Consider the following 27,955-nt stretch of genomic DNA (forward strand, 5'->3'; position numbering starts at 1 on the left):
ACTGAAATCTCCTTGTGCCAAACGCAAGGGCTGGGTACCCAGTCAGAGCTGCATCCCTCCAGGATGCCATCCTGCCCGGACACTGGGGAAAAGTGTCCTGAGACAAGAGACAAAGCGGCTCTGCCAGACTAACAGTGCTTGAAGAAACCACACTGAGATCTGGAACAGAGCTCAACACGTCCACAAAAACCCCACGCAGACAGAAAACCCCAGCAATGTGACACATCCAGCGACATGCAGAGCTCTGGCGCACCAAGGGTGACCCATCGCTGCGTAACGCATGAATAACATCCCTGCGAACGCACATATTCCTGAAGATGCTGAGGATGCCGATCATCGATCATCGTGGTGCCGGAACAAGGAGCCACGCTGAGCACCCACCTGCAGGCTGGAGCGGGGGGTGACGAGTGACACGGTGAAGTCTCCTGACGTCCCCAAATTAGCCGGGTTTAGTGGAGCTAAAGCCACTCACAAAGAGTGACAGCAAGATCTCAGGGTGGTGAGTGACTGGGCAATAACACGGTAAATGAAATTCAGTGGTGACAAAAGGAAACTAATGCACTTGGGGGAAAAGAGCCCTAATTATACAAACACAATGATGGGCACTAAATTAGCTATTAACATGCAGGGAGGAGATCTCGGCAGCACTAGAGATAATTCTCTGAAAACATCGGTTCAAAGCTCATCCATCATCAAAAAAAATGAGAAAATGTAAGGAATTATTAAGAAAGAAACCCAGTGCAAAACAGGAACGTTATTAAGCTACTGCATGGAGCCACGTTCTGAGCTGTGTTTGCACCCTTAGACCCTTAGACAAGGTCAGGAGGCAGATGATAGAAATGATTAGGGATACAGAGCAGCTTCCATATGGAGAGTCAATCAACTCAGGACCATCCATTTGAAAAGAGACCACTCAGGGAGGTATATAAAGCCATCAGGATTATAGGAGACACGAATGGGAATAGATTGCTTGCAATTTCTTACAGGACGCAAGGACATATTTTTTAATACGGCGCATAATTAAATTGCATAACTTACTGCCACAAGGCACTGTGGGCACTGAAAATATGAACAGCAAACCAGAAAACAGGAGGAATCCGACCCCGTCCATCCCTCCTTTCTGCCACTGTCAGAACAGAACAGACATTCGCAAACCACGTTTCTTTTTCTGGAAAGGTCATTTTTACAATCACACACGCAGTCGTGCTCAACACGTGGGGAACCCTCTGACATCTCCTGGATGTGTTTCTGGGTCTGCCTGGACCCACTGGTCAGCACCCAAGAGCTGCAGCTCTTTCCCAGGGGACATCACCTGGAGGGTGCCCATTTCTTGCTCCGGCCCCAAAGACCCAGCCAAGGTGAGCCAAGGTAATAACACAGCAGCTGGAGCAGAAAGCGGAGGGGCCACCAAACGAAGGAACCTTGTTCTCCTGAGCTGTGTGTGAGCAGAGCGCCCTGGTCGATGGGCTGAGGACGGTCACTGATTCCCATGACAGCAGCAGGACCTTCAGCACAATGTCGCACTAAGGGCCGTGAACCATGTCCCCAGAGCCCCAGCATCCCACGATGTTGCACTAAGGACCACGGACCGTGTCCCCAGCATCCCATGATGTTGCACTTAGGACCACAGACCATGTCCCCAGCATCCCAGGATGTTGCACTAAGGACCATGGACCGTGTCCCCAGCATCCCATGATGTTCCACTAAGGAACACAGACCGTGTCCCCAGCATCCCATGATGTTGCACTAAGGACCACGGACCGTGTCCCCAGCATCCCATGATGTTGCACTAAGGACCACGGACCGTGTCCCCAGCATCCCATGATGTTGCACTAAGGACCACGGACCCTGTCCCCAGAGCCCCAGCATCCCACGATATTGCACTAAGGACCACAGACCGTGTCCCCAGCATCCCGTGATGTTGCACTAAGGACCACAGACAATGTCCCCAGCATCCCATGATGTTGCACTAAGGACCATGGACCGTGTCCCCAGAGCTCCAGCATGTCGTGATGTTGCACTAAGGACCACAGACCGTGTCCCCAGCACCCCATGATGTTCCACTAAGGACCACAGACCGTGTCCCCAGAGCCCCAGCATCCCATGATGTTGCACTAAGGACCACGGACTGTGTCCCCAGCATCCCATGATGTTGCACTAAGAACCACAGACTGTGTCCCCAGAGCCCCAGCATCCCATGATGTTGCACTAAGGACCACGGACTGTGTCCCCAGCATCCCATGATGTTGCACTAAGGACCACAGACTGTGTCCCCAGCATCCCATGATGTTGCACTTAGGACCACGGACCGTGTCCCCAGAGCCCCAGCATCCCATGATGTTGCACTAAGGACCACGGACCGTGTCCCCAGAGCCCCAGCATCCCATGATGTTGCACTAAGGACCACAGACCATGTCCCCAGAGCCCCAGCATCCCATGATGTTGCACTAAGGACCACAGACTGTGTCCCCAGCATCCCATGATGTTGCACTAAGGACCACGGACCGTGTCCCCAGCATCCCATGATGTTGCACTAAGGACCACAGACCGTGTCCCCAGCATCTGACGATGTTGCACTAAGGACCACGGACCGTGTCCCCAGAGCCCCAGCACCCCACGATGTTGCACTAAGGACCACAGACCGTGTCCCCAGAGCCCCAGCACCCACAGCCGCAGCACCAGGCTCTCTGTGTGTCCAGCCCGGCCCATCTGCCGCCCGTGCTAAATCCAAAGCACGGCGCATTTAAACCTGTTCTAGGAGGCTGCTCCAACCCTTCTGCTGGCCTCCAGGAACCTTGTGTGGAATAAGAAACCACCCCAAACCAGATCAAAGATGTGCACAGAGAGGCTGTTGGAGGGGAAAGAGCTTTTGAGGGGTATGTTTCCCTTCATGCTCAGCCCAGGGAATTCCTCAGGGAATCAGAGCTGCAAAATGAATTTGAGAAGACAGAGCAGTGTCAGGCTGTTAGTAGCTCAAAAAGGATCTTGGCTCCCCTGAGCCCGCAGGCTGAGCACTTACCGTCCAGGCCGCCGCGGCAGATTTACCAGCCCAACGCCTCCAAGGCAGGCGGTGCCGGCCCCGCCGGCCTCTCCCGCGCCGCTGCTCCCCGAGGAGGCCATTAGCACCTGCAAACCCAGAGCCACGGCCTTGGCCACCGCGGCCGCGGTTGGACGCGGCGCCGCAGAGCGAGGCCGGGCCGGGCGAGAGCCGGGCCCGCGAGACGCTCCACGTGCTGCCGCCGCGACGGGGCTCGTATTTTTGGAAACAGCGTCCCAAGAGGGCTGCAGTGGATGCCGCTTGTTCTCGCACCAGCCCTGACTGTTTCGGAAAGTTTGGTTAAGCTCCATTTGGCTGCCTCCGAGTTATTCAAGCACAGAAAGGCGGGTTATTGGTTACAGGAGGTTTCGGATTCTTTTTCTGAGCACGGTTTGGTCAAGAAAGCAGAGATTTGGCCCGCTTGGTTGGGCTCCCGCAGTGAGGCAAAGATTAACAGTTTAAAAGCTTAACAATTTAAAAACCACTTTTTCTCTTTGCGTTTGTATGTTTTGTGGGTTTTTTCCTTTAAATGCAAGAAATTCTGGCTGTATACTGGGCTCTGGATGCCTGAACAGGATATCCCATGATAACCCTGGAGAGGGGCAAAAATTAACCACCTAATGCCATGGCTGGAGTTCAGAAAAACCTCACTTAAGGCAGAAAATATTCCCTGTGTGTCCAACCCAAGCAGCTCCCGCTCTGTTGGGGACGGGGACGGGACGGGCACAGGGGACCAGGGGACATTCAGCCATGAAAAACTGAGAGCAAAGTAGGTAGAGATGAGTCTCCTAAAGAAGAACAGTTATAGACGTATATTTTCTGTTATTTCTGATGTACGATAAAATAATTAAACAAACAAACCTACAGAACAGTGTTAAAAATTTCCAAACTTAACTGCTTTCTTCATTCCGCTCCTTCAACTCCTTGAGGAAAAGAACCGAAGCAATCAAATTCAAAGCTTGCCTCTTGCTTTCATAGCTGCTGGCCAAGCTGAAGCCTGTGTAGATTTTATAATAAATACACTTGCATTTATATAATGGAAAAAACCTGATTTTTAACAACCGCTTGGTCACCTTGATGCGCCTTCACACGGGCGTGCAAAGTCACGGCTATGGCGCGGCAGAGCGTCATTTCGACGGGCACATGCAGAGCTCACAGCCCAGTCTGCGCCGTCCTGACCCGCAGCCAGGGCAAGAGCCGCCTCCTCCGCAGCCCAAACGCCTCCATTACCGTCCGCTCCGTTTCCCTTCACGCCTCCGGCAAACGCCGCTCTCGGTGCGCTGGCTCAGCAGGCTGAGGGGTGCGGGAAAGGCTGGACACGAGCAGGCTGGGGGGCTCCCGCTGCCCTGCAGGGCCAGCGCTGCACCCCACAGCACCCCGGGACGGCCCTGCTCCCCCAGCTGCTCACCAGCCATAACGCGGGTAATAAAGAAACCTCTGTGCGTCTCCAGGGAAGCGGGACGCGGAGAGGGGCACAAAGACTCCCGCAGCTGTGTGTTTGCAAACAACCCAGCTGAGCTGTGAAGAGGGGCTGAAAGCAGTAATTGTCTTTAATTAAAGGAGGTTGGAGGCATCTCAAGCTTTGACAAAAGACATTTCCAGTCTGCTAGCAGCTCCAGCACTCATCGCTGCTGCAGTCGCAACCCGGCCCGCGGGTTCGAAGGCGGCAAGCGACAGTGGGGACTCGGGGACGTCAGCCCAAGGGTGTGGATGCAAAGGGGCCAGGGCAATGCCACACACCCACCGGGCACAACGGGCACACCTGCACGTCAGGGAGGGCCCAGCATGTCAGCTGGGACCACCGTGAGCCTCGTAAATCACACCAGACCGGAGCCCGATGTGCCAGTGTCAGGACTCGGCAGCTGTCTGAAGCATCCCACCCTCTGCTCGGCCTGGCTGCGCATGGCCCTGCCCAGGGTGTCACCTCCACCCTGGACGGTGTCTCGTTCCTGTGCCCATCGGCCCTCATCACCCTCCCAAAGTGGTACCTGCAACCCCGTGCATCGCCAGGGAAGCCGCGATTCACATGGGTGATGCACACAGGGGTGATGCACACAGGGGTGATGCACACAGGGGTGATGGACACAGGGGTGGGGCACACAGGGGTGATGGACACAGGGGTGATGCACACAGGGGTGATGCACACAGGGGTGATGGACACAGGGATGATGGACACAGGGGTGATGGACACAGGGGTGATGGACACAGGGGTGGTGCACACAGGGGTGATGGACACAGGGATGATGCACACAGGGATGATGGACACAGGGGTGATGGACACAGGGGTGATGCACACAGCAGTGGTGCACATAGGCAGAGCCTACAGACCAAATGCCAAGAGTGCTATTCCTGCAGCTCCTTCTCAGCTAATTAATTGATCCTGCCTATTAGCAAGCTAGCTGGGCTGCTGTGGAGCTCTGTCATGATGGCACATTCGTGCACCTGGGCAGAACAACCCCAGGTTCCAGTGTAAGTTGGGGAATGACCTATTAGAGAGCAGTGTAGGGGAAAGGGACCTGGGGGTCCTGGTGGACAGCAGGGTGACCATGAGCCAGCACTGGGCCCTTGTGGCCAGGAAGCCAATGGGACCTGGGGTGGGTTAGAAGGGGGTGGTCAGTAGGTCAGAGAGGTTCTCCTGCCCCTCTGCTCTGCCCTAGGGAGACCACACCTGGAATATTGTGTCCAGTTGTGGCCCCTCAGTTCCAGCAGGACAGGGAACTGCTGGAGAGAGTCCAGCGCAGCCACCAAGATGCTGCAGGGAGTGGAGCATCTCCCGGGTGAGGAAAGGCTGAGGGAGCTGGGGCTCTGGAGCTGGACAAGAGGACACTGAGGGGGGACTCATTCCTGGGGATCAAGATGGAAAGGGGGAGTGTCAGGAGGATGGAGCCAGGCTCTTCTGGGTGACAACCAGTGACAGGACAAGGGGCAATGGGTGCAAACTGGAACACAGGAGGTTCCACTTAAACTTGAGAAGAAACTTGTTCCCGGTGAGGGTGGCAGAGCCTGGCCCAGGCTGCCCAGGGGGTTGTGGAGTCTCCTTCTCTGCAGACATTCCAACCCGCCTGGACACCTTCCTGTGTAACCTCATCTGGGTGTTCCTGCTCCATGGGGGGATTGCACTGGATGAGATTTCCAGGGCCCTTCAACCCCTGACATTCTGGGATTCTGTGAAGCTCATGTTGGGCTCAGCAGCCCCTCCCCGGCAGAAGCACACACTGTGCTGGACACCCCACGCGTGGCTGCTGCTCCCAGGAGCCCCCCCCATGTCTGTCCGTCTATCCCACAGGGAGCTCAGGTACCGACACGTCCTCCTCCCTCCTCTCCTCCGCGCTCACGGATGAAGGTCCCCGGGGAGGACACTTTCCTCCCTCCCGCCACATTTGCTTTTGGCCTTCCAGCACATCGGCGTGCAGGGAATCACGGCTCTGGTTTCCACAGAAACCCCATGTGGGGTGGGGGTGTGGAGAAGATCCCCCCAAAACACATGCACCATGGTCAGGCTAGTGCGACAACGGCACTGCCACCCCATCCCCAGCTTGGGAACCTCCTCCTGATTCTCACCAAAGTCTTTCTGAGCCCTTCCCATGGCGCCAGCCCTGGTGCCAGGCAACCTGCTCTGCCGGGAGGACAGACACCCTGTGCTCACCCCTCTCTGCTTTAGGCAGGACCGAGCAGCAAAACTGCACTTGTGTCCAGCCTGAAGTCTCTGCTCAGCCTTGCACACTTTGCTTTTGCTGCTTTCCCACACAAAGCCCCTCTTCCCACACTGGGCTCAGTGTCTGCCTCGCAGCTGGGAGCACCGGGGAGCCATCCCTCGCACACGGGCAGCCCCGCCGTGCGCCCTGCGGAGCCGCAGAGCGCCAAACACACCCAAAACCATTAAAGATGTCGAGCGTGCACAGGCTGCGTGTGAAGTGCACGTGCGCTGGGCTCGACATGTCCTAGAGGAACCCCCGTGCACGTCGGGCAGGTCCCCATGCGCATATTTTTGCCTGGGAAATCCTGGAAAGAGCAGCCGTGCTCTAATTCAAGAGCAACAAAAACAAACTGGGATTGCTTCCATCTGAGCCAGACAGCAAAAACCTTTCCAGAAGCAAAAAAAAAAGAGACCAGCTCTAATTATAGGGTATCCTGATGATACACACACTTAGATTTGTCACTCTGTTTGCAAATGAACCATACTCGTGGTGGCAACGCGAGGAAGTGGTGGGCACGACAAAGTCCCTCTCCTGGCCTCCTAATCCTCTTTAGAAAGCAGAACAAGCAGTGTCGGTAGTAACCGGGTGAACCGGCGCACACCGCAGCTTCCAGCACCACAGCCCTCTGCAGGTCCTGAGGCCGGGATTTGCTGCAGCTGCAAGGCTGAGCTTGAGAAAGCCTGGAGATTATTGTTCCTACAACGCCTACCCCATCTCCTATTGTTCAGTCAGTGCCACAGGTCCACTCCCAGGGTGTAAATTGAGAGTGAAACACCAGCATTACTGCTTGGATCAATGTCTGAGCTGATGCAGGTGATGGTAACGACATAACCACTGTACTTGTGAGGGCGACCGCAAACCGCGGCGCGGGCCCCGCGGGCCGTCCCGCGCGCCGGGGGCACCGTGGGCTGCAGGGAGCAACGCAACGGTGGATTAAGGCAACTGTTAATCCATCGCTGGGGTGCACAGCAGGGAGAGGTGAACAAGACGCTTCTCTGGGTGTGAGTCATTCCCCGAATGTTTCTCCTAATCCTGTTTTCCCCGCTTTTACTCTATTTTATTAGCTCAGGCCGTGCATATAGACCAAAAGGCTCGGAATTATTTCTTCTCACCAAGTCGCAAGGAAAGGCCTGCAGTAGCGTCTCCACTGCGGTAAACCGTTCCAAGCTTCACGCCTTCAGCTCTGGGAATGCTCTGGGTGATGGTTGGCACTGGGAGCAGCTCCCGCAGCCGCTGCCCAGCCACCCGCGGCACCGCGTCCTCCTGGCACCTCGTCACAGCGCCCGGCAACACAAACGTGGACCTTGAGCCACCCAGGTGGGGAGGTTATCTGCTAAAATAATGTTCTTGATCATGGATTATTCAATATATTCATCAGTGATTTGGACAAGGGAACAGAGTGACTGTCAGCAAGTTGCTGATGACACCGAGCTGGGAGCAGTGGGTGACACTGGAAGCTGTGCTGCCATCAGAGACCTGGACAGGCTGGAGAGCTGGGCGGAGAAAAATTTAATGAAATATAACAAGGGCAGGTGTAGAGTCTTGAATCTGGGCAGAACAACCCCAGGTTCCAGTGTAAGTTGGGGAATGACCTGTTAGAGAGCAGCGTAGGGGAAAGGGAGCTGGGGGTCCTGGGGACAGCAGGGTGACCATGAGCCAGCACTGGGCCCTTGTGGCCAGGAAGCCAATGGGACCTGGGGTGGGTTAGAAGGGGGTGGTCAGTAGGTCAGAGAGGTTCTCCTGCCCCTCTGCTCTGCCCTGGGGAGACCACACCTGGAATATTGTGTCCAGTTGTGGCCCCTCAGTTCCAGCAGGACAGGGAACTGCTGGAGAGAGTCCAGCGCAGCCACCAAGATGCTGCAGGGAGTGGAGCATCTCCCGTGTGAGGAAAGGCTGAGGGAGCTGGGGCTCTGGAGCTGGACAAGAGGACACTGAGGGGGGACTCATTCCTGGGGATCAGTATGGAAAGGGGGAGTGTCAGGAGGATGGAGCCAGGCTCTTCTGGTGACAACCAGTGACAGGACAAGGGGCAATGGGTGCAAACTGGAACACAGGAGGTTCCACTGAAAGATGAGAAGAAACTTGTTCCCGGTGAGGGTGGCAGAGCCTGGCCCAGGCTGCCCAGGGGGTTGTGGAGTCTCCTTCTGTGCAGACATTGCAACCCGCCTGGACACCTTCCTGTGTAACCTCATCTGGGTGTTCCTGCTCCATGGGGGGATTGCACTGGATGAGCTTTCCAGGTCCCTTCCGATCCCTAACGTTCTGTGATTCTGTGAAACCTTTGCAAAAAACCCATCTCCTGGTCTCATCTGGCCCACAGGGCTCTTGGTGCCTGAGAGCACGACGCTGTGCTCAAGCCCACCTGAGCCCGTGGGCTGGCCGACCCCTCCATGGTCCCACCGAGGTGCTGCTGGAGGTCATGGCCGTGCCTGGACCACGAGGGGACAGTCCCACTGCAGGTCCACAGGTTTGGTGGGCCATGGCTTGGAATAACTATGACTAATGGAGCAAATTCAAATGTATTTTGAGGGAGCATCTGGTCCTTCAGTGTCTGAGCACTGACAGTTTTCAAGGATGACAAGCTCCTACTTGCAAAGTCTTTTTGTGCATTCAGACTATTGTCCCGTTTGGAGCTCCTGGAGACCCTGTGCTCAAGAAGACAATTCTTAAGTCTGAAACCAAAACTAGCGATTTCCTTTCTAAAACATTGTGATCCCAGGAGTCCCACCGTTGTTACACCCGCAGCTGTGACAGGAGCAGAGTGAACAATAAACGGGCACGTGACAGAGCTTTATTCATCTCGAACTATCAAAATGCCCAAACCCTCAAGTTTAGTAAGAATGAAAGTGCAGCCTGAAGTGGAGCCCATAAAGCAGAGCAGCACGGATGCTTTGCTCCAAATGGCGTTTCTTCCAGCCTGGATGGCTTTTGAAAAGATCGTAGCAACTTCTTAAGCAGCTGTAGGAGCAGATAATATTTGTCAAACAGTGAACAGCACACTCCATTAAATGTACAATATCAGGTCTCGAGGAGGCTTTTGGAGACACGGGAAGGGTCTGTGCAGCATCGGGGGCACGTTTGCTCTCAGACATCAGCGGGTGGTTTCCATCTCACCGTTCCACCCTCCTCCTGCCCCCCGAAAGGGCTGTGCTGGGGACGGTGGCCACATCCTCCTGCCCATGCAGGGACCAGAGGTGCCCCCGTGCTGGGGACAGGTGGGACGTGGGACATCGCTGGGCATCTGACCCTTCACCAGGGATTTCTAAGGTGCTGATCTCTCTCTTGAGGCATTTCCGTGGAAACCAACTGTTTTTCATGAGCCTTACTCTGCCTCTTGACCTCTTCTCCCTTTTCCTTACTCCTCCAGTCTCTTGTGTAGCAATGGTTCTCCAAATGTCCCTGTGGCTGTAACCACAGAATCCCAGAGTGTCAGGGGTTGAAGGGCCCTGGAAAGCTCATCCAGGTCAATCCCCCCATGGAGCAGGAACACCCAGATGAGGTTACACAGGAAGGTGTCCAGGCGGGTTGGAATGTCTGCACAGAAGGAGACTCCACAACCCCCTGGGCAGCCTGGGCCAGGCTCTGCCACCCTCACCAGGAACAAGTTTCTTCCCATATTTCAGTGGAACCTCCTGTGTTCCAGTTTGCACCCATTGTCCCTTGTCCTGTCACTGGTTGTCACTGAGAAGAGCCTGGCTCCATCCTCCTGACACTCCCCCTTTCCATATTGATCCCCAGGAATGAGTCCCCCCTCAGTCTCCTCTTGTCCAGCTCCAGAGCCCCAGCTCCCTCAGCCTTTCCTCACACGGGAGATGCTCCACTCCCTCCAGCATCTTGGTGGCTGCGCTGGACTCTCTCCAGCAGTTCCCTGTCCTGCTGGAACTGAGGGGCCACAACTGGACACAAGATTCCAGGTGTGGTCTCCCCAGGGCAGAGCAGAGGGGCAGGAGAACCTCTCTGACCTACTGACCACCCCCTTCTAACCCAGCCCAGGTACCATTGGCTTCCTGGCCACAAGGGCCCAGTGCTGGCTCATGGTCACCCTGCTGTCCCCAGGGCCCCCAGGTCCCTTTCCCCTAGTTTCTGGCACAAGGAGCAAAGCCAGTGTCCCCAGTCTACCTCCGAGGGCTCCGGGAAGACGCCAGCACCCTGGCAGGTGCCATTTCAACCTGCCGAAGCGAAGACTTCTCTGTCCTTGCATGCCTTGGTTCGGAGACCCGCAAAGGCCTCACAGGAGTCACCTACCCGCAGAACACATTCACACGGGTGTCCCTTTTGGGATGCATGAGGAGCAAAGCACTGAGTTGGTAGCTCCTGATCTCAGTAGGACTTTTTTCTGTCTCCCTTTAACAGGGTGCTTTCCATAATGCACTGACTTACAGCTTCTTGCCACCTTCCAGCCTGTAAGATCTGCCATTCTGCAAATTACTGGCTTCTAACTACAAGCAGTTTCTCCACTCCTTGGACAGATACTGGACTCCAGCAAAGGCACCTGAGCCAGACGGACATGGGGCTGCCGCTCGCTCCGAAGAAGACTCAGCTCACCGGTAGGAAGGAGTCAGGGACGCTGGTTCAGAGCCTTTTCTGCTTGTAAATTCATTTCCAGTGTGGCCCCAAACCATCTGCTGGCCATGTCCCATGGGCCAGGCCGTGCCCCTTATTTCACATCTCTGCTCTTTTTAATACATATGAACATCTTGGGGCTTTTTCATCTGCTTCTCTTAGACACCAGTTCCCCAAATGCCGAGAAGCGAAGGTGACAAAGGGCCGTCCCGCACTCAGGAGGTGGGTCCCACCGCGCCTGCTGTTGTTCCGCATCCCCCATCCCGCTCCTTCCTTACGGAGCTCGAGCTGCAGCGCCTGCCCACGCCAGGACCAGGTACTGCCAACGGGTGTTACACAGCTCACGGTCTCCTTCAGAATATGAAAATGTTGTATTTTGCTTGGCCAAACCTAATTTAACATTGTTTGAAGTCTGGTCTATGCAAACACAGCCATCGTGTTGAGCTAAGAAATACTTTGATTCCATTTCCTAACCTTTATGGGGACTTTTATGTATACTTTCCAGTGATATACTGTGCTTCTAAGGCATATGGGGAACAATAAAGAGTTTCCCTGGAGCTAATTAAGCTAATCATGGCTTCTAGATTAAATTTTCTGTAAGATTTTTACCTTGTATTGCTAAAATAAAACAACTGCGCTCTTACACAGATAGCATCTGATAGCAGACGAACTTTACATTGGTGTCTCTCTCCACAGGGAGAACGTCTGAGGGTATTTCCCAAAATTAAACATTCAAAATAATTGGTTTTGGCCTGACTTCCAGAAAAATCTCAAATCAACAAAACATCCTCAAAAGCAGAACTTTCCCCAATTTTCCTCAAGTTACGTAGGATGAAGAACATTTTCCTCTTGCCCCATAAAGACTCAGCACTCAGCACAGAAAAACCTTCTTTGCCCCCCAGATCTCCGAGCACCTGACGCAAAGGGAAAACTAATGGTAAGAAACATGTTCCCTTCATTTTATGGCAATAATGAGTTAAACCCCTGGCAGCCCGGGCCTGGATCCCAGCTATTCATTCCAGTTCCTATTAATGTTTACCACTTTTCTCCAAAAAAAAGGGGGAGGCCTATGAAGGAGAGAGGAGAAGCAGAATAAAGGAGTAAACGCTGCCAGAGCCGCTATTCCCCCTCACATGGGTGTAGCAAGAGCAGGAATGTGGTGTTTGATCCAAAATGATGTTTCATCTGTAAAAGAAGTCAGGGGGAGATTTTCTTATCGCTACAGACGTGGGCTCCATGCAAGCTCCATGTTAGAACGGGGGTCCCGTCCCTGTCCCCCAGGCACAGGGGACCTTCCGCATTGTGACCCTGCGGCCCTGTGACCACCCTCCTCCTCGCGTCTTCTCGCTAATCCCAGCACGACGACGCGCCTGGGGGTGAGGATGGGGAGCAGCCTGTCCCAAAGTGGGAAGGGGAGCAGAGCCCTTCCCTCCGCGGGGCCACATCTTGAGCGGAGAGAAGAAAGGGCTTTGTCACAGCAAAACTCCACCGTGTCTCCCCGAGGAACCCCGGCTTGGCATCATTTCCACCAGGGAACTCCCTGTGTGCCTGGCTGGACCTGAGCTCTCCAGCCCTTCCTCCAGCCCCAGTGACTCCTGACCTGCCCGTACCAATAAACCAGCATATGCTGTTCCCGTCCAGCGGGCTGCAGCCTGCTGGGGTCCATCCTGCACCTTACAACAGCGCTGGGAGCGCTCAACACTCTGCTGTCCAAAAACCACACTCATGTTCTGCAAAACCTCGTCTCCTCCCTTTCTCGATAGAGAAAACACTTCTGTGGAAGGTCTCAGCCCATCGCTTGTCTTGACAGCTACATGAGGAAGCAGTTCTCATTTCCTTCGCCTGCCTTTTGGCCACAATGGTCCAGTCCCTCAAGAGCAGCATTTCCATTGTAAGAAGGACACTGAAATACTAGAGGGAGTGCTGAGGAGGAGACTGGGGCTGGAGCACAAGTGTGATGGAGCGGCTGAGGGACCTGGGGGGTTCAGCTGGAGAACAGGAGCTGAGGGGAGACCTTCTGATCTCTGAACTGCCTGAAAGGAGCTTGGAGCCAGGGGGGTCGGGCTCTGCTCCCCAGGAACAAGCGCCAGGAGCAGAGGAAACGGCCTCAAGTTGCGCCAGGGGAGGTTGAGGTTGGATTTAGGAACAATTTCTTCCCCAAAGGGCTGTGGGGCATTGGAACAGGCTGCCCAGGGCAGTGCTGGAGTCACCATCCCTGGAGGGTTGGACAGACGGACATGAGGTTCTCAGGACATGGGGCAGGGACAGGGGTGGGTTATGGTTGGACTTGATGAGCTTGAGGGGCTTTTCCAACTGAAATGATTCTTTGATTCTATTATTCTATTCTGAGGCGAGTTGTCCATCTCCCTCCGTCAGCAGCAGATGTCTTGCCCTGTCCCGGGGCCACCCGAGACCCTCCTGGCGAGGTCAGCATCTCTTCAAGCTTCGGACCGTCGCACAAACCCTCGCTCTGCAGGGCTCCCCTGGTCCTGCTCCAGCCTGCAGAAGCCCAGACCCTACCCAGCAACGTGCAGAGGACAAACCGGCATCTCCTCTGGCTGCAGAGCGCACCAGGCAGGCTCGGAGCGGTTAATGCCGAGCAGCTGCGATCCCCACCACAGCCCTAATTGGATTCACACCGTGGAGGGGTCAGCGAGAAGCAGGACGGAGAAGAATTAAAGCAATGGAAAGAAAGACGCTGTATTCTTGCTTCCCAGATGGAGAGGGAGGAGAGGGAGAAGCCCAAAGAGCAGCATCCACAATGACACGGAGCCGCGGCCGGCTGGGAGCATTCAAATTGTCAACAACCCTGTAGAAAAGGCAGACAAATTCCTGTTTTGTACTTGGGCAGGAGCCAGGTGATGTAATCATCTTATAGGACGATGGTGAAATACTTTCCATTCCAGCAGTAACTCAAGATGTTAAATAGCAGCTCCTAAAGTTAAACATTGTTAAATCAGTATGTCAGGATAGCATTTACCTAGGAGCTTTTAACGAGAAGGCTGATGAGGCAGTGGACGGTTAACGTTCACTTTCCACACGCTGTGAAGTAGTAGGATGCTTCGGAGACGTAGGAAAAAGCTATTTGTTAAATGAGGCAGCCCTGGCTATTTTAGGACTGCCACTGCAACGTCAGGACCGGTCAAATAAGGATGTGCCAGCTACAGGATTCAGTCAGCCAAGGATTAAAGGAAGGTTGTAATAGTAGTGCCAACCTACATACATTTATGGAAAACAGCTTAAGGCAAATTTGCCTCGTATGGTTTTTGATGCAATTACAAGATTGGCTGGGAGAGGTAACCGCGCTAATGCAAGGCACCCAAACTTCTGCGGAGCGTTTCCCTCGGTAACACATGATATTTTGATTCAGGAATTAGAGGGTCGACAGACACCGTGGGACATACTCAATGCATTAAAACTTGGCGAGCTGATCCCGCTCTGGTCTGAGATCTAAGCGGGGGATATGCAGAGAGCAGGTCTGTTTCTACTAGAGCCAACAAATTTGGTTCATGCCTCTGGGCTATTTAACATTTTTATCAATGACCCAAGAGAAAGCCCAAAGCGTTCCCAATAAAGTCAGCTGATGACACGGCAGTTGTACTGTGGTTAATACTGGAGATGTCGGGTTCCTGATACACAGGATGCCTCGCGAGCTGGGCACGAGCAAGGAATGTGCATTTGAGTACAAACACGTGTCAAATCCCACCTCTGGGGACAAGGAGCCACAGGGTCTGCTCCCAGTCCTGCAAAAGGGTCCTGCAAAAGCACCCAGTGAGACACCAGTGCCAAAATGGTTAAAGCAAAGCGGGGCTGTGGGAAGAGGGAAATCTCAGCGTCCCCCCGGCTGGTCACTGTACGTGGGCCGGTGGTTCTGCTCTGCAACGGAAAGGCTAAAGCAGTGCCAAGGGCCGGGAAGAGCCAAAAAGGTGGCCAAAAACCTCACCAGAGGAGCGGGGGGCTGAGGATTACTCTGAAATGGGCACAGAGAAAACAGAAGGGATGGACAAAGCTCACCAAGGTCCACGTGCCAAGTCACAGCCAGGGGTGAGAAGGCAGGAGCGACCACTGGAAGCGTTGAACGGGCAACTCTCCATCTCCGGAAACATTTACACCACGGCTGGCTGTATCTGCTCCCGCTCAATCGGGAATGCTTCCTGCAAGAACTTCATTACCTCTAGGGCCTTACAATTTACTGGCTGAGTCCAGCACTATCCGTTGAGGCCCAGGCCCGAAACAGGCAAGGAGCCAGAAATAGACTCTTATCTTCAAAACATCACGTACTTACGGGACGTGACTGTAAGACGGCTCTGACATGCCCTTCTCCAGCACATCAGAAAGCCGCACGCCCCTCCAGGCCCTCAGCATAAGCTTTGAAACCCAAACGCAGCAGGGCAGGGACAGAGCCCACCACGTCCTCGGTGACGCACGAACAGCTCCGGGTCCTCGACACACGTGTACGTGCACATCGCGGCCCCCGCACCCGCGTCCCGGCACACGGTGGGGCGGTGGCAGATCTGCTGTGTTCGACCTCAAAATAACATGTAAGCACACGCAGAATAGCCCATCATGGAGCCCACCTGTAGGACCCACTTCTGCAAGGCCACGGCCATACCCAGACCCCCCAGCCAGCGCTGTACAGTCCCAGACTGCATGTACCTAAGGTCCCTATAGCCCAGGTACAGCCCAGCACAGCAACAACCCCAGAGGTCACAGTTCTCCCTTTAGAGCTGGACTTGGGCTGGGTCAGTGCTGGAGCTGCCCTGGGAGCACCCAGCTGGGCTGGCGGTGGAGCCAGGTTGTGGTGTCGGTGGGCTGGATGGGACCAGCACCAGGCCAGGTGCTGGAGCTGGAGCTGGGTCAGGACCCCACATCCTCCCTCCTGGCTCAGGGAAGGAGCAGAGGAAGGCCATGCAGGCTCCCTCCCTGCCCCCCATCTTGGTGGGACACAATGTTGACCCCTCAGGCTGCCACAGGGGTGGCCCAGCTCCACCTCGAGCTGGAGAAGACAGGTGGCAGCCTGTACCTTCCACAGACCACCTAGATGACCCCGTTTTCCTCTTCCCAGCACATCACCAGCTCCTCTCCTCCTCAGAAACACCTGTCACCCCAAGGGATGATGCCACATGTCCCTCACAACAAGATTGTGTCACCACAAGCTTCTGCAATGCAAAACCATCCCTTGTCACCGTGACAAGGCCAGGACTGTCCACGCTCGAGTGCAGCGCAGAAGAGGCTGCCCGCTGTGACTGCAGTGACCAGACCCATGGGGAGATGTCACACAGAATCACAGAATCACACAGAATCGACCGGGTTGGAAAAGCCCTCAGAGATCATCCAGTCCAACCCTTGGTCCAACTCTAGTCCATTTATTAGATCAGGGCACTAAGTGCCATGGCCAATCTCAGTTTAAAAACCTCCAGGGCCGGTGAGTCCAGCACCTCCCTGGGCAGCCATTCCAATCCTGACCACTCTCTCTGCACAGAATTGCTTTCTCATCTCCAGCCTCAATTTCCCCTGGCAGAGTTGAAGCCCATGGCCCCTTGTCCTATTGCTGATGCCTGGGAGAAGAGCCCAATCCCCACCTGGCTAGAACTGCCCTTCAGGTAGTTCTAGAGAGTGCTGAGCTCAGCTCTAAGCCTCCTCTTCTCCAGACTAAACAAGCCCAGCTCCCTCAGCCTCTCCCCATAGGGCTTGTGTTCCAGTCCCTTCCCCAGTCTTGTTGCTCTTCTCTGGGAGCTGTAGATGGATGCAGGGAGGACCGGCAGCCAGTGTTTGCCATCCCTGCCGAGGCGGAGATCTTGCAGCAGCGTTCAGCCACCGGCCAGTGCAAACCGAGCGAGCAGGCAGCACAATAGCTCTGCCTGCGCCGCTGCACAGGGAGCCAATGAATACGGGCGGCACAGAGAGAAACGCGCTTCATGTGCTGCATGGGAGGGACGGGCGGGGGAGCGGGGGAGGCGGCAGACAAAGAACAGGGAGATGGAGAAAAAGATGCAGGCGGGGAGCAGGAGAAGGTGAAGCGGAGAAGGGGGAGGATGGGGCTGGGGGCGGTGAGGGGAGACACGTGCGGGGAGCGTCTCGCAGCGCGGCGGAAAGGAGCCGGGAAGCGAGCGGAGCACGGGACGGGAGGAGCGGCAGCCGGCCCCGCGCAGGGCCCTGCGGGACCGGCCAGCGAGGCCCAGCGAAACGAAAATCTCTTAACCACACAGAATTGTTAACTGCCCCCAAATCCTTTTGTGCTGGGGCTGCAAGCTTAGAAGAGCTTAAGCTGTTAGATGCATGAACTTCCTCCATAAATATCCCCTGTGTGCGCTGCCGTGAGCGGGCTTGCGCTGTATTAGCCAGATGAAAAACCCAACGGAGAAGCAAGCAACTCCTTCCAGCGCCTTGCGGCTGCACCGGCATGGCTCGGGATGCCCCTCTGCACCAGGAGCCCTTGGCGGGGCCATGTCCCCTGCAGTCCCCGCCACATCCCGTTTGGGCGACCGAGCTGTGTGCGAGCGCTTTACCCTGCAAGCCAGCTCGGATTTGCTTTTGTTTTGCTTCTGGAAAGAGGCCCAGATTCCCTCCCACCCCTCGAAACATGAGAAAACCTGCCGGCCACATGTACAAGTGAGTCCCCCAAACCTGACGGCTTGTACACTGCCTCTGCACGGACCGGGGACAGGATGCGACAGGAGGGAGCAGGGATGCAGGACAGTGTCCGCAGGGCATCTTGAGCTGAGCTACGGAGGGGACTCTTTTCTCTGCCCAGCCGAGCCAGGGTGACCAGCCTGTCCCCTGTGGGGCTCACTGGGGAAGCTGGGGGAGGATGGGGATGCTGTGGCTGTCCTGCCAACCCATGGCCGGCTCTGCTCCTGGTCCCCACTCTTCTTCTGGGGCTGCTGGGGGAGAACGCAGCTTGTGTCCCAACCCGGCACAGCCCTGGGGTCCCATCAAGCCCCCATCGCCAGCCCAGTGTGGGAAGGGGAAGAGGAAGGGGAAGGGGAAAGGGAAGGGAAGGGGCTGGGGAAAGGAAGGCAGGCAGCCATGGAGCCAGCAGCCCCACAGAGACGGCGGCTGACAGACACCACATGATTAACGACAGTGGGGAGCGCAGGGCCGGGCACACATCAACACCGGCTGGAGAAACAGCTGCCGAGGTACCGGTCCTCCCCAAATCCTGCTGTTACGCAGACAAAGAGGAGACGCGGCCTCTCCCTCCTGCTCGCGCCCTCCAGCTCGGCCCCTCGCTCCTGCCGCTCCGTCTCCCCTCCCGGCCCCGCTGGTCGGGCTGCAGGAGCCCTGAGACGTGCGAAGGGCCCGTCCATCCCTCGGCTGGGCTGGGCTGGCAGTGGGAGCAGGGACCCCCGAGAAACCGCGGCTGCAGAGCAAAGCGCCGCACAGGGCTGGGTCTGCTCGGGAAAAAATAACAACAGGCTGAGATGGAAAAGCTGACATGAATCATTTTGGCTTTCTGGTGTTGCTACGAGTGCTCCTCTTGGGTGTCGTAAAACACCCGTCTTCCCTTCGGCGCGGGGATCAGCCCGGCTGCCGTTCCACCCCGCGCCGCAGCAGCACCGCCGTGCTGTCCCCGTCCCCAGCCCTGGCCCTGCTGCGGCGGGGGGACACTTGGTCACACCGAGCTCAGTGGGCAGAGCCGTTCAGTGGGTCACTGAGGAGCAGCTCAGAGCACAGGTATTAAATAACACACCCAGCACATCAGGAAGCTTCACATGTGAGCAGCCCAGCCAGCAGCAGGAGACATGGTGCCCTCTCCGCGGGGACCGTCCAACCTGCAGTCCCGACCCAGCGCGGCCAAAGACTGTTCATCCCCTTCTCTGGTGTGTCCAGCTCCTCACCACCAGCACCTTCCCCATCCTTGTTTGGTGCCCCCAGCCACCCCCACCCACATCAGAAGAGGAGACACAGCAATGCCCACTGGCACATCTAGAACTGATCTCAGCGAAGCCCCCGCTCTGCTCGGCGTGTGCCGATGGTATCAAACCTGCAATGGGATTTTGATGTTCAGGCAGGACAGTGGGGAGAAGAGCCCGTGGTTTGCGCTGTACATGGTGGAGCCACAGGTTCAACACGCAGCTCTCAGGACCTCATTTCTCCCAGTAACCCCACGGCTCCTTCCCCTCCCTCCCCAAGCCCAGGTTGACTTTCCTCCCCCTGTACCTTCGGCACAACTGAGGAGGAGCACGGAGAGGGGTCTGCGCACGGCGCTTTAAGGGCGGGTGGCACAGAGGCGCTGTGTCCGTAGGACCACACTGGCTCCATGGAGCTCCTGGAGTCCGCTTAGAACATGTACAGGGCAGCAAACCGCTGGCTGCTGAGAGAGCTCCAGGGTCAGGCCTGGCCCGGGCTGGGAAGGTGAGTCCGGCCCGGAACAGCCTGTGACCACATCCCACCCTGGGCTGCTTGCACCTCACCAGGAAAATGCTGCAGACAACTTGCTCCCTCCCACAGCATCACCTTGGGATGCCTGCACCCCTGCTCCTCTCACCCCACACGCATTTCAGTTCATGACAAGGCACAGGGCACAAACTGAAGTGAAAACAGCCCTAGTATTTTGGGAGGTGACTGAAGACACGTGTGTCCCTCCAAGACCTGCAGAGCATGGAGGGCACCAGGACAAGCTGGCAGCACTGAACCCCATGGCTCTGAGGACGCAGAGGTAACACAGAGTCTCTGCAATGGATGGATGTGCCCAGGGCAGGAATGGAGGAGCTGGGGAAGGAGTCAGCGTCCACACACACGCTGCTCTCCCCGGCTCCGTGTGCTGCTCTCCCACCCCTGCCCAAGGAGGCATCCCATGGAAATCCCAGCTGCACATCCCGACCGGCACCACCGGCACAGCCCATGGGCCGCAAGGCGAGCGCGCAGAGCGAGACCGACGGCGAGCGGTTACCTCTGCAGACGGTCCCGTTCTCCACTGACTCGTAGCCCGCCCGGCACATGCAGCGGCCGATGGGCACCAGCCACTCGCCATCCCCGTTGCAGTACAGCTTGATGGGCACGTCCACCTCCTCCGCGTTGCTGATGCACGTTCCCCGGGCTGCCACCAGCGAGGTGCTCTCTGCTCCCGAGAGGGTTTCTTGGAAGACAGCCCCATTCTGGATCACGCGGGGACACTTGCGGTAGAAGACGCGGACGGCAATTAAGGACATGCAGCCTCCATAGTCCTGGAAGGCCAGGTAGAAACCATTCTTGGAGACAGGCCCAAAACTGCGCACCTCAGTGTTAATCTTCATCACTCGTCCACCCAGGTCCACCTGCGAGAAGCTCTCGTCAGCAGCGATTGTGTCCACCTTCATCCAAGGATTCTCCATCCAGTTAGGAAAAGTCTTGGTGGCCGAGTCAAAGTCTGACTCAAAATAGTAAAGGTTAAAAGTCTCCTTACAGGAGCCTGGGACATTCGGGATGCTGCTGCAGTCCCGGACAGAAAACTTCATCTCCACGTGGATGCGATGCGCTCCTCGCCTCCGGATGTACTTGGTCCGGAGCCAGTTGTTTTGGCTGGATTCAAAGACGTTGCACACCTGGTAGGTGCGAATCGTGTTCATGTTCTCGTCGTACCCGCTCACCTCTTCCCACTGCAGACAGGACACACAAAGTCAAGGGGCTGCATCGAACCCATGCTCCCCCCCCATCTCACTGTGCCCCACACCATGGCCACCCCATCACAGCAGCAGGCCCATGGGCGCCCAGCACCTCACACAGCTCCAGCACCTCCTGCACACCCCACACCCACACACCTCCACACTGCGCACCGGACAGGCTCCGTGCCACGGGGACGAGGTGGCACGAGCCCTCGGCAGAGCTTGGGGCCATCTCGGCGCCAGCAGCACCGCGCTCCCTGCCCGATTTCTGCTAAAGCATCTCTGCGGGGTGGCCGGGCACGGGGGGCCAGGACCCTCCCCTGCAGCAGCAACGACCTCAGCAGGGGCTCTCGCCCGTGAGCTGCACCGCGCTGCGGAGCCTTTGGCAAAGCAACAGGATGCTGTTAGCAGACCTTTCCCCACCGGTGCTGCTACGGTTATAGATGTGGCAGACAGGACCTGCTTTCTCAGGAGTGCTTAAAACAGCCATAAACCCTCCTGGCTGGAGGAATGGAGTAGCAGCAGGGAGACGCTGGGCTGGGCCCCGCTGGTTCAGCCTTGGGCCCCTCATGCCAAGAGAGACCTTGAGGTGCTGGAGCGAGTGGAGAGAAGGGAACGGAGCTGGTGAGGGGCTGGAGCACAAGTGTGATGGAGCGGCTGAGGGACCTGGGGGGTTCAGCTGGAGAACGGGAGCTGAGGGGAGACCTTCTGATCTCTGAACTGCCTGAAAGGAGCTTGGAGCCAGGGGGGTCGGGCTCTGCTCCCCAGGAACAAGCGCCAGGAGCAGAGGAAAAGGCCTCAATTGCGCCAGGGGAGGTTGAGGTTGGATTTAGGAACAATTTCTTCCCCAAAGGGCTGTGGGGCATTGGAACAGGCTGCCCAGGGCAGTGCTGGAGTCACCATCCCTGGAGGGTTGGACAGATGGACATGAGGTTCTCAGGGCATTGGGCAGTGCTAGATTTAGGTTATGGTTGGACTTCATGATCAAAATGATTCTATGGTGACCCTTGTCCCTGCCCCTTCAAGAGCCAATATGCTTTGCGGTCCTTCCTGCAGGTGTGCACAGGTCCCGGTCCTGGCTGTCTCAAATTGGACCTGTGGGATGTCCTGGGAGCTCTGGCACAACAGTAACATCCTTGTCAGAGAGACAGCTTAATGTGACACACTTCCCCATGGGAAGCTCAGCCCAGCTCCCCACAGCTGACCAACATCTGACGGGGGGAATCTCTGCAGAGCTCGGGGCTGTTGTGACACCTCCTGGTCCTGTCCTGCTCCCGGCCCTTTCCCCGGGCTGACTTTTTCTAAATCCTTCAGTGCTTTTATTGTCTCCATCCTTTGTGGGACGGGGAGACTTCAGGGCAGGTGATGAACCAGGCAAGGGCAGAGCTGCAGCCTGTAACCGGCCACCACTCTCCTGCCGTGAGCACAGATGGGAAAGGGTCTTATTGGGGAGGAGAACCTTTCAGTTGGCTCACCAGAGCGTCCTCCCCAGCCCAGACCTTTCTGGAGGGCAGAGCATCCCCTGCGCTGTCCCCTCCCCACCCGCGGCACCTCGTGATGCCGGCAGCACAGACCGGGGTCCAGCCAGCGTGTCCACGGCCCCGGCCAGCTGGAACGGCCTCTCGTGCACTTGTTCATAAACCTGCTCAAGCGGAAGCCGAGCTGTTTCCCATGGACCTGAACCTCTGAGCACAACCCTGCCCTGCAAGCGGGACTGCGAGACCCCGGGCAGGGCGGCAGCACCAGGGGCACATCCAGCCCAAAGCCAGCACCAGCGCCAGGACCGAGCCCTGCACCCCCAGCCCCTCGGACCGCAAACGGCCTCACAAGGGCAGCCAGGACTGCGGAGGGAGGCTCACGAGATGGAAGACAGATTGCTCCTCGCATATCAAGGCTAACAGCCCAACAGAAGGCTGTCAGGGAAGATTCCCAAACAGCTCCAACCGCTTCTGACTGGCAGTGGTTGCAAACCTGCTGCCATGGCAGGAGGAGGAGGAAAGCAGCCTTGCAAAACGCAGGGGAAGCATTTGTTTTATTTTCCAAAAATAAATGTGTTGTGGTAGTGGAAAACTGAAGGATCTCCCCGTTTTTTAGGGCACCAGTTGGGAGGGGAATGAAAGAATCGAGGACAAGGCACAGGGAAGCAATTCCTTCCCCTGCCCTGGCCCTGATGTGGCTCCCCCCTGCCTGGACCGCTCTGGACACCCACTCTGGAACAGCGCGACACCCACCAGGACCCAGGGGTGCCCGGGACCTGCCCACCCCCACCCCCACCTGCACAGCCCCGGGGAGGGCTCGGGACCAGGCTGAAGAGCTCAGCCTGGCCGGGCAGGAGCAGCACCTGGTGGTACCTGGGGATGAACAGCAGGGCACAGGCAGACCTACGAGCAGCGTGGGAGCTCTATGGCAAGGGAAAAAGCAACCGGTTGGGCTTTCAGCTCATTAATAATCACCAAAGAGCAATAAATAAACAGGAGAAGCATCCAGCAGCTTGTTTTTTTCCAGGTGATGCTGGCTGCACCCAGCCTTGCCAGCACCAAGCCGCCCATGGGTGGGATGCTCTGCCCTGTCCTGCCCGTGGGCGCACGGCCACGCGGGAGCAGCGGTGAAGGCACCGCGGCATCGGCACCCACGACGTGCACAGCGCAGGGCACGACGTGTGCCGTGTCCCCCCGGGGACCTGCCCAGACGTGGGGATAGGAGGCGATTCCCACCAGCAACGTTGGGGCTGCACTGGAGTTTCCAGACAAGCATCTCCATCCCGTTGGGGCCCTGGGAGCACCCCGGGGTCAGGCCCAGGACCCCCAGCACCCTCCCGCATGCCCGCAGTGCTCGGGGGGCTCCCGAGCCTCCTTTTCTCAGCTGAGAGAAAAAGTCACCCCCGTGCACCAGCCCCTGCGCTTCCTCGATGCTTAATTAGAAGCCTCTCCCTTTCTCCTCGCTCTCTAATTAACATGCCGGGAGCTCAAAAGAAGAAGGCAGCACAATAATACGGGGAGACGGCTTCCAGCAGGCCCAGGCCTCATTACCGCGGGGCTGGGGAGCCGGGAGCAAGGCGTGCTTTACATATGGAAACACCGCAAACAAGAAAGGCTGGGCCAGGAGAGAAAAAGACTTGACCTGTGCTCCCACCTATTGTGCGCCCGTCATCCCCCTCGGCGGCCGGGCCGGCGCTGGCGGGGCCGCGGCTGCGGGCGGGCGCGGGGCTTTATCATGGTGATGGGGACGGTGCTGGCAGCGCCCGTGCCCCAGCGCGGCGGGCCTGCTCGGGAACCGGGTTTAATCTCCTCAACAGAGGCTTTTCTTGGCCACTTATGTTCTTCTGCCAAGTCGGCTCAGGGAGGGGACTTGCTGTCAGCGCCAAGGTGAGGTCTGGAGAAACATCTTCATCCAGGGTGATGGAGGGGAGGATGGAGGGGAGGATGGAGCTGAGCTGCAACCTCTGCACAAGGCGATGGGGAGCATCTCCAGGCTTTGGCTGGGCTGGATTGGGCCACCCAAGCCCGGGGGAGCAGGCTGGGGATGTCGGGCGCCACAGTCCGAGCCGGCGGGATGCTCTGAAGCGCCTCGATGCCCACGCAGACCCCGTGGGCCACGGAGGTGGCTGGGGCAGCGGAGGGGAGAGTGGGGGGGTGCAAAGGTGCGCTGCCTTGTTTCAGCTCTTCTTTAAAGGAGCTTGTTCTAGGTGGTCTTGGGATGTGGCTCAGGGAACTCTTGGCACAAGAGAGACAGTCACTGCTGAGCCAGCAAATGTCCCTCCATGAGATGCCAGGGATGCTGGACAGTCATTTCAGGGCTGTGGGTGCAGCCTCACAGGCCAAAGCCTCCACATCCTTTTCTGCTGCAAGTGACAGGCAATGGGATAACACGTGAAACACTGGGGACTAATGGCGGTGGCCTTGGCATTTCATTACTCCCTCTCCCCAGTTTTTAACTGGCTGCAGGCCAGCTTTATGGAAGGTATGATTTTCCAAACATCATGTTGGCCTGATGCGTGAGGTGAGAGTTACACCCAACCAGCATTCAGGTTTTTTTTTTTTTGAAGCATAACCTCCTAGAAAACTACTGGAAACCTCAACTGTCGTTCTCTTTTGTGCTTTTCCCACTAGACCGTTTCACGTGGCCAAGGCACTTTGCTTCAGCAGGTGACTTGTTGAGCCGTCCCACCTGCACTCACGTGTGGCAGGAGACCCCAGGTTGGGCTCTGGGTAAAGTGACCGGGTAACTCACCCCCGAGGGAGGATGCACCGTCCAGCCCAGCTCTGCCGTTGCCGTTGTGGAGTCCATCAGCGTCTCTGCGGGAGGAAGGACAAACAAGGAGTCAATGGCCACCGAGTCAACGCCCCGAGGCTGGCAAAGGGGAAGGGGGTGGAGAGGAGCCAGAATCGGGCCGCAGCCACCGAGCCCGCACGGCGCCGTGCCGTGGGCACATCTCGGCCGTCATCCCTCTCCACCAGAGCGGCTGCCCCATCCATTGCCCATTCCTCCCCTCCTGCAGTGCAGAGGGGTGTGCTCTTCCACCTACCAGCCCAGATGGACTTTCCTCCTCAAAATCCAGGACCAGGTACCACAGCGCAGAGCAGCTCTGCTGCTGAGAAACCCTGAGAGGGTTTCCTCCATCATCGCCCAGTTTCTTTTGCAACAGCAGGGTATTTTTTAACAGCGTTTTGCACGGTAGGCAGAATCCTTGGTGATGCAGTAGCACACGGGAAGGAACAGCACTTTTGGGACTTAAAAGTACTAAAAAATTAAACCAACACTAAAGCAGGTTTTCCAGGCAATTTAGGTTGAAATAGGTCAGGCGATGCTACCGCTGACCAGCGCGGAGCAGACAAAGTCTCCCTAAGCCACACGGGAGCAAAGTCTCCTTGTCCTGTCTACAGCTCATCACGCTTCCAGCACTGAAGTTTTTTGCATCCCAAATAGCTATAGGTTGGCCTAACTACACTGATGCCATGAGAAGGGATGCTCGGGTTATGGTTCTGCCATACTAATGTCGGTAGGTTTTCCCCATGCAACGCGGGAATGGGCCCGACGGCCCCATCAGAAACACATTGGACAGACACTTCCACGGGTGTAACTGTCCTTCCTCCAGGTCTGTGGTCGCACGCTCATTACAACACAGGGATTTTTCTGCACTGTGCTCAATGCTGATGTTGTAAGAAAATAGGATAATGTTCCAGTGTTTAGGAAACGGGGTTTAGAAATGGCACCCAAAGGTTTCAGCACACCAAGGCTGCGCTTGGGAAGAGCATGGAGGGAGCTTGTGGGACAGACGGCACAGGGCAGCGTGCAGCCCGCGGTCCTGCGGCTGACACCCGGGTGATGCCCACGAAAGAAATGACATCCCTCTGCTCTGCAGGGAGAATGTGAACCTGCCCTGCTGTCAGCATTGCACTCGGGATGCCAGCTGCTGGAAAGCATCCATCACCACACACGCGAGACACAAACACTAAATCAAGCTTGCAGCTTCACTTTCCCTGCCCTCCGAATGCCGTCCAGCTTTAGGGCTCCGCAGCTCTCAAGACAAATCACAGAATCCCAGAAGCCCAGGCTGGTCGGGCTGCAGGAGCTCTGCAGATCCCCAGCCCAGCCCTGCCAGCGCAGGGTCACAGAGCAGATCACACAGGTGGGCCCAGGGGGTTTGAATGTCTCAGAGAAGGAGACTCCACACCCGCTCTGGGCAGCCTGGGCCAGGCTCTGGCACCTCCCAGCAAACAAGTTTCTGCTCATGTTCACATGGAGCCTCCTGTGTTTCAGTCTGTGCCCGTTGCCCCTCACCCTGGCGTTGGGCACCATGAACAGAGTCTGGTCCATCCTCTGACACCCACCCTGAGATATTGATCCATTGATCAGACCCCTCTCAGCTTCTCTTCTCCAGCTCAACAGCCCCAGCTCTCTCAGTGTCTCCTCATCACAAAGATGCTCCAGAGCCCTCAGCATCTTTGTAGCTCTCGCTGGACTCTCTCCAGTAATTCCTTGTCCTTCTGAAACTGGGGAGCCCAGACCTGGCCCCAGTTGTGCAGATGGGGCCTCCCCAGGGCAGAGCAGAGGGGGAGGAACAACCTCCCTGACCTGCTGCCCACACTGTTCCTCACACACCCCAGGTCCCACTGGCCTCTTGGCCACACGGGCACATTGGTGACTCACAGCCAAAAGCAGCTTATGCACAAGATGCACCCCACCCTATGCAGCCCAGGGAGAACATTCAACCCGCAGAACCCCAGTGCTGTCGAGATCCCCAGCCACCCTCCTATAACCCAACAAGCGGTACCAGTTCCCATGGCCACAAGGATGGAGAGTTAGTGGCTGTAACCGTGTCCCGCTGCACCGCAGCACCGAAAATCCCCAGAAAGCATCTCCCCCTTCTCCACTTCCACTGCACTGAACAAAACCAAAGGAGGAAAACTTGGCCTTGAACGGGCCCGTCACCGAAGAGACGAGCCCGGCCGAGCACGGGCCGCGGTGCAGCACGTGGGCTCCCCGTCCCATCCGCAACCCGAAAAGCGCCTCGGCACAGCGCTCCCCGCACCTACCGCTGGCACTAAATCATTTTCAGCCCGTGGGCTGTTCGATCCTCCTGGTTACAGCCAGCGGTTTCCAGTTCACAGGAAACCAGGATTTCAAACTTTGGTTCTATTCCAAGAGTAAAAAGCAAAAATAGTTCTGTTCAGATTTTCCCACTAGGAAGAGTTCTGGAAAACAGCTCGTCCAGAAAGTTGTCATTCGGATTTATGAAATTCCTTTTTTAACTGAATACTTGTTTACATAGTTCTATAATGGTGTTTATTTTATCAGAGTATCTGGCTTTTTCATTAAAACACCAGTGGCACTTTGATCTGGAAGGAAAACACCATTTTTCACCCAGTGCCAGCTAGAAGCTTGGAAAAAAGACTTAAAATTGTTACTTTATCTCAACTATCAATGACAGGGAGGCGTTGTAAGGATATTAACAGCAGTGACTATCATGTAAAAGGAGATATACTATAAAACAGTACAAATAATTCCCCAAATAAAGTTAATATTTTGAAGCGATTTTAGAAATCTTTTATTTAAGGGGAACTCGATGT

The 27,955-nt window shown here is 56.4% G+C and overlaps 1 protein-coding gene across 4 annotated transcripts in view; it reads right to left on the reverse strand.

Moving 5' to 3' along the window:
- The window catches only part of EPHB2 (EPH receptor B2), a 106,383-nt gene extending 81,207 nt beyond the window's left edge, over positions 1-25,176 (reverse strand). For all 4 annotated transcript variants that reach the window (XM_082069709.1, XM_082069707.1, XM_082069708.1 and 1 more), the window contains exons 1-2: positions 25,116-25,176; positions 20,195-20,879 (exon numbers count right to left, since the gene is read on the reverse strand). In XM_082069709.1, coding sequence (XP_081925835.1) covers positions 20,195-20,879; positions 25,116-25,172 — 742 coding nt within the window. In that variant the 5' untranslated portion in view covers positions 25,173-25,176. The remainder of the gene's footprint in view (positions 1-20,194; positions 20,880-25,115) is intronic.
- Between the last annotated feature and the right edge of the window lie 2,779 nt (positions 25,177-27,955).

The sequence above is a fragment of the Streptopelia decaocto genome (assembly GCF_964273445.1).
Source record: "Streptopelia decaocto genome assembly, chromosome: 20".
Taxonomy (NCBI): Eukaryota; Metazoa; Chordata; class Aves; order Columbiformes; family Columbidae; genus Streptopelia; species Streptopelia decaocto.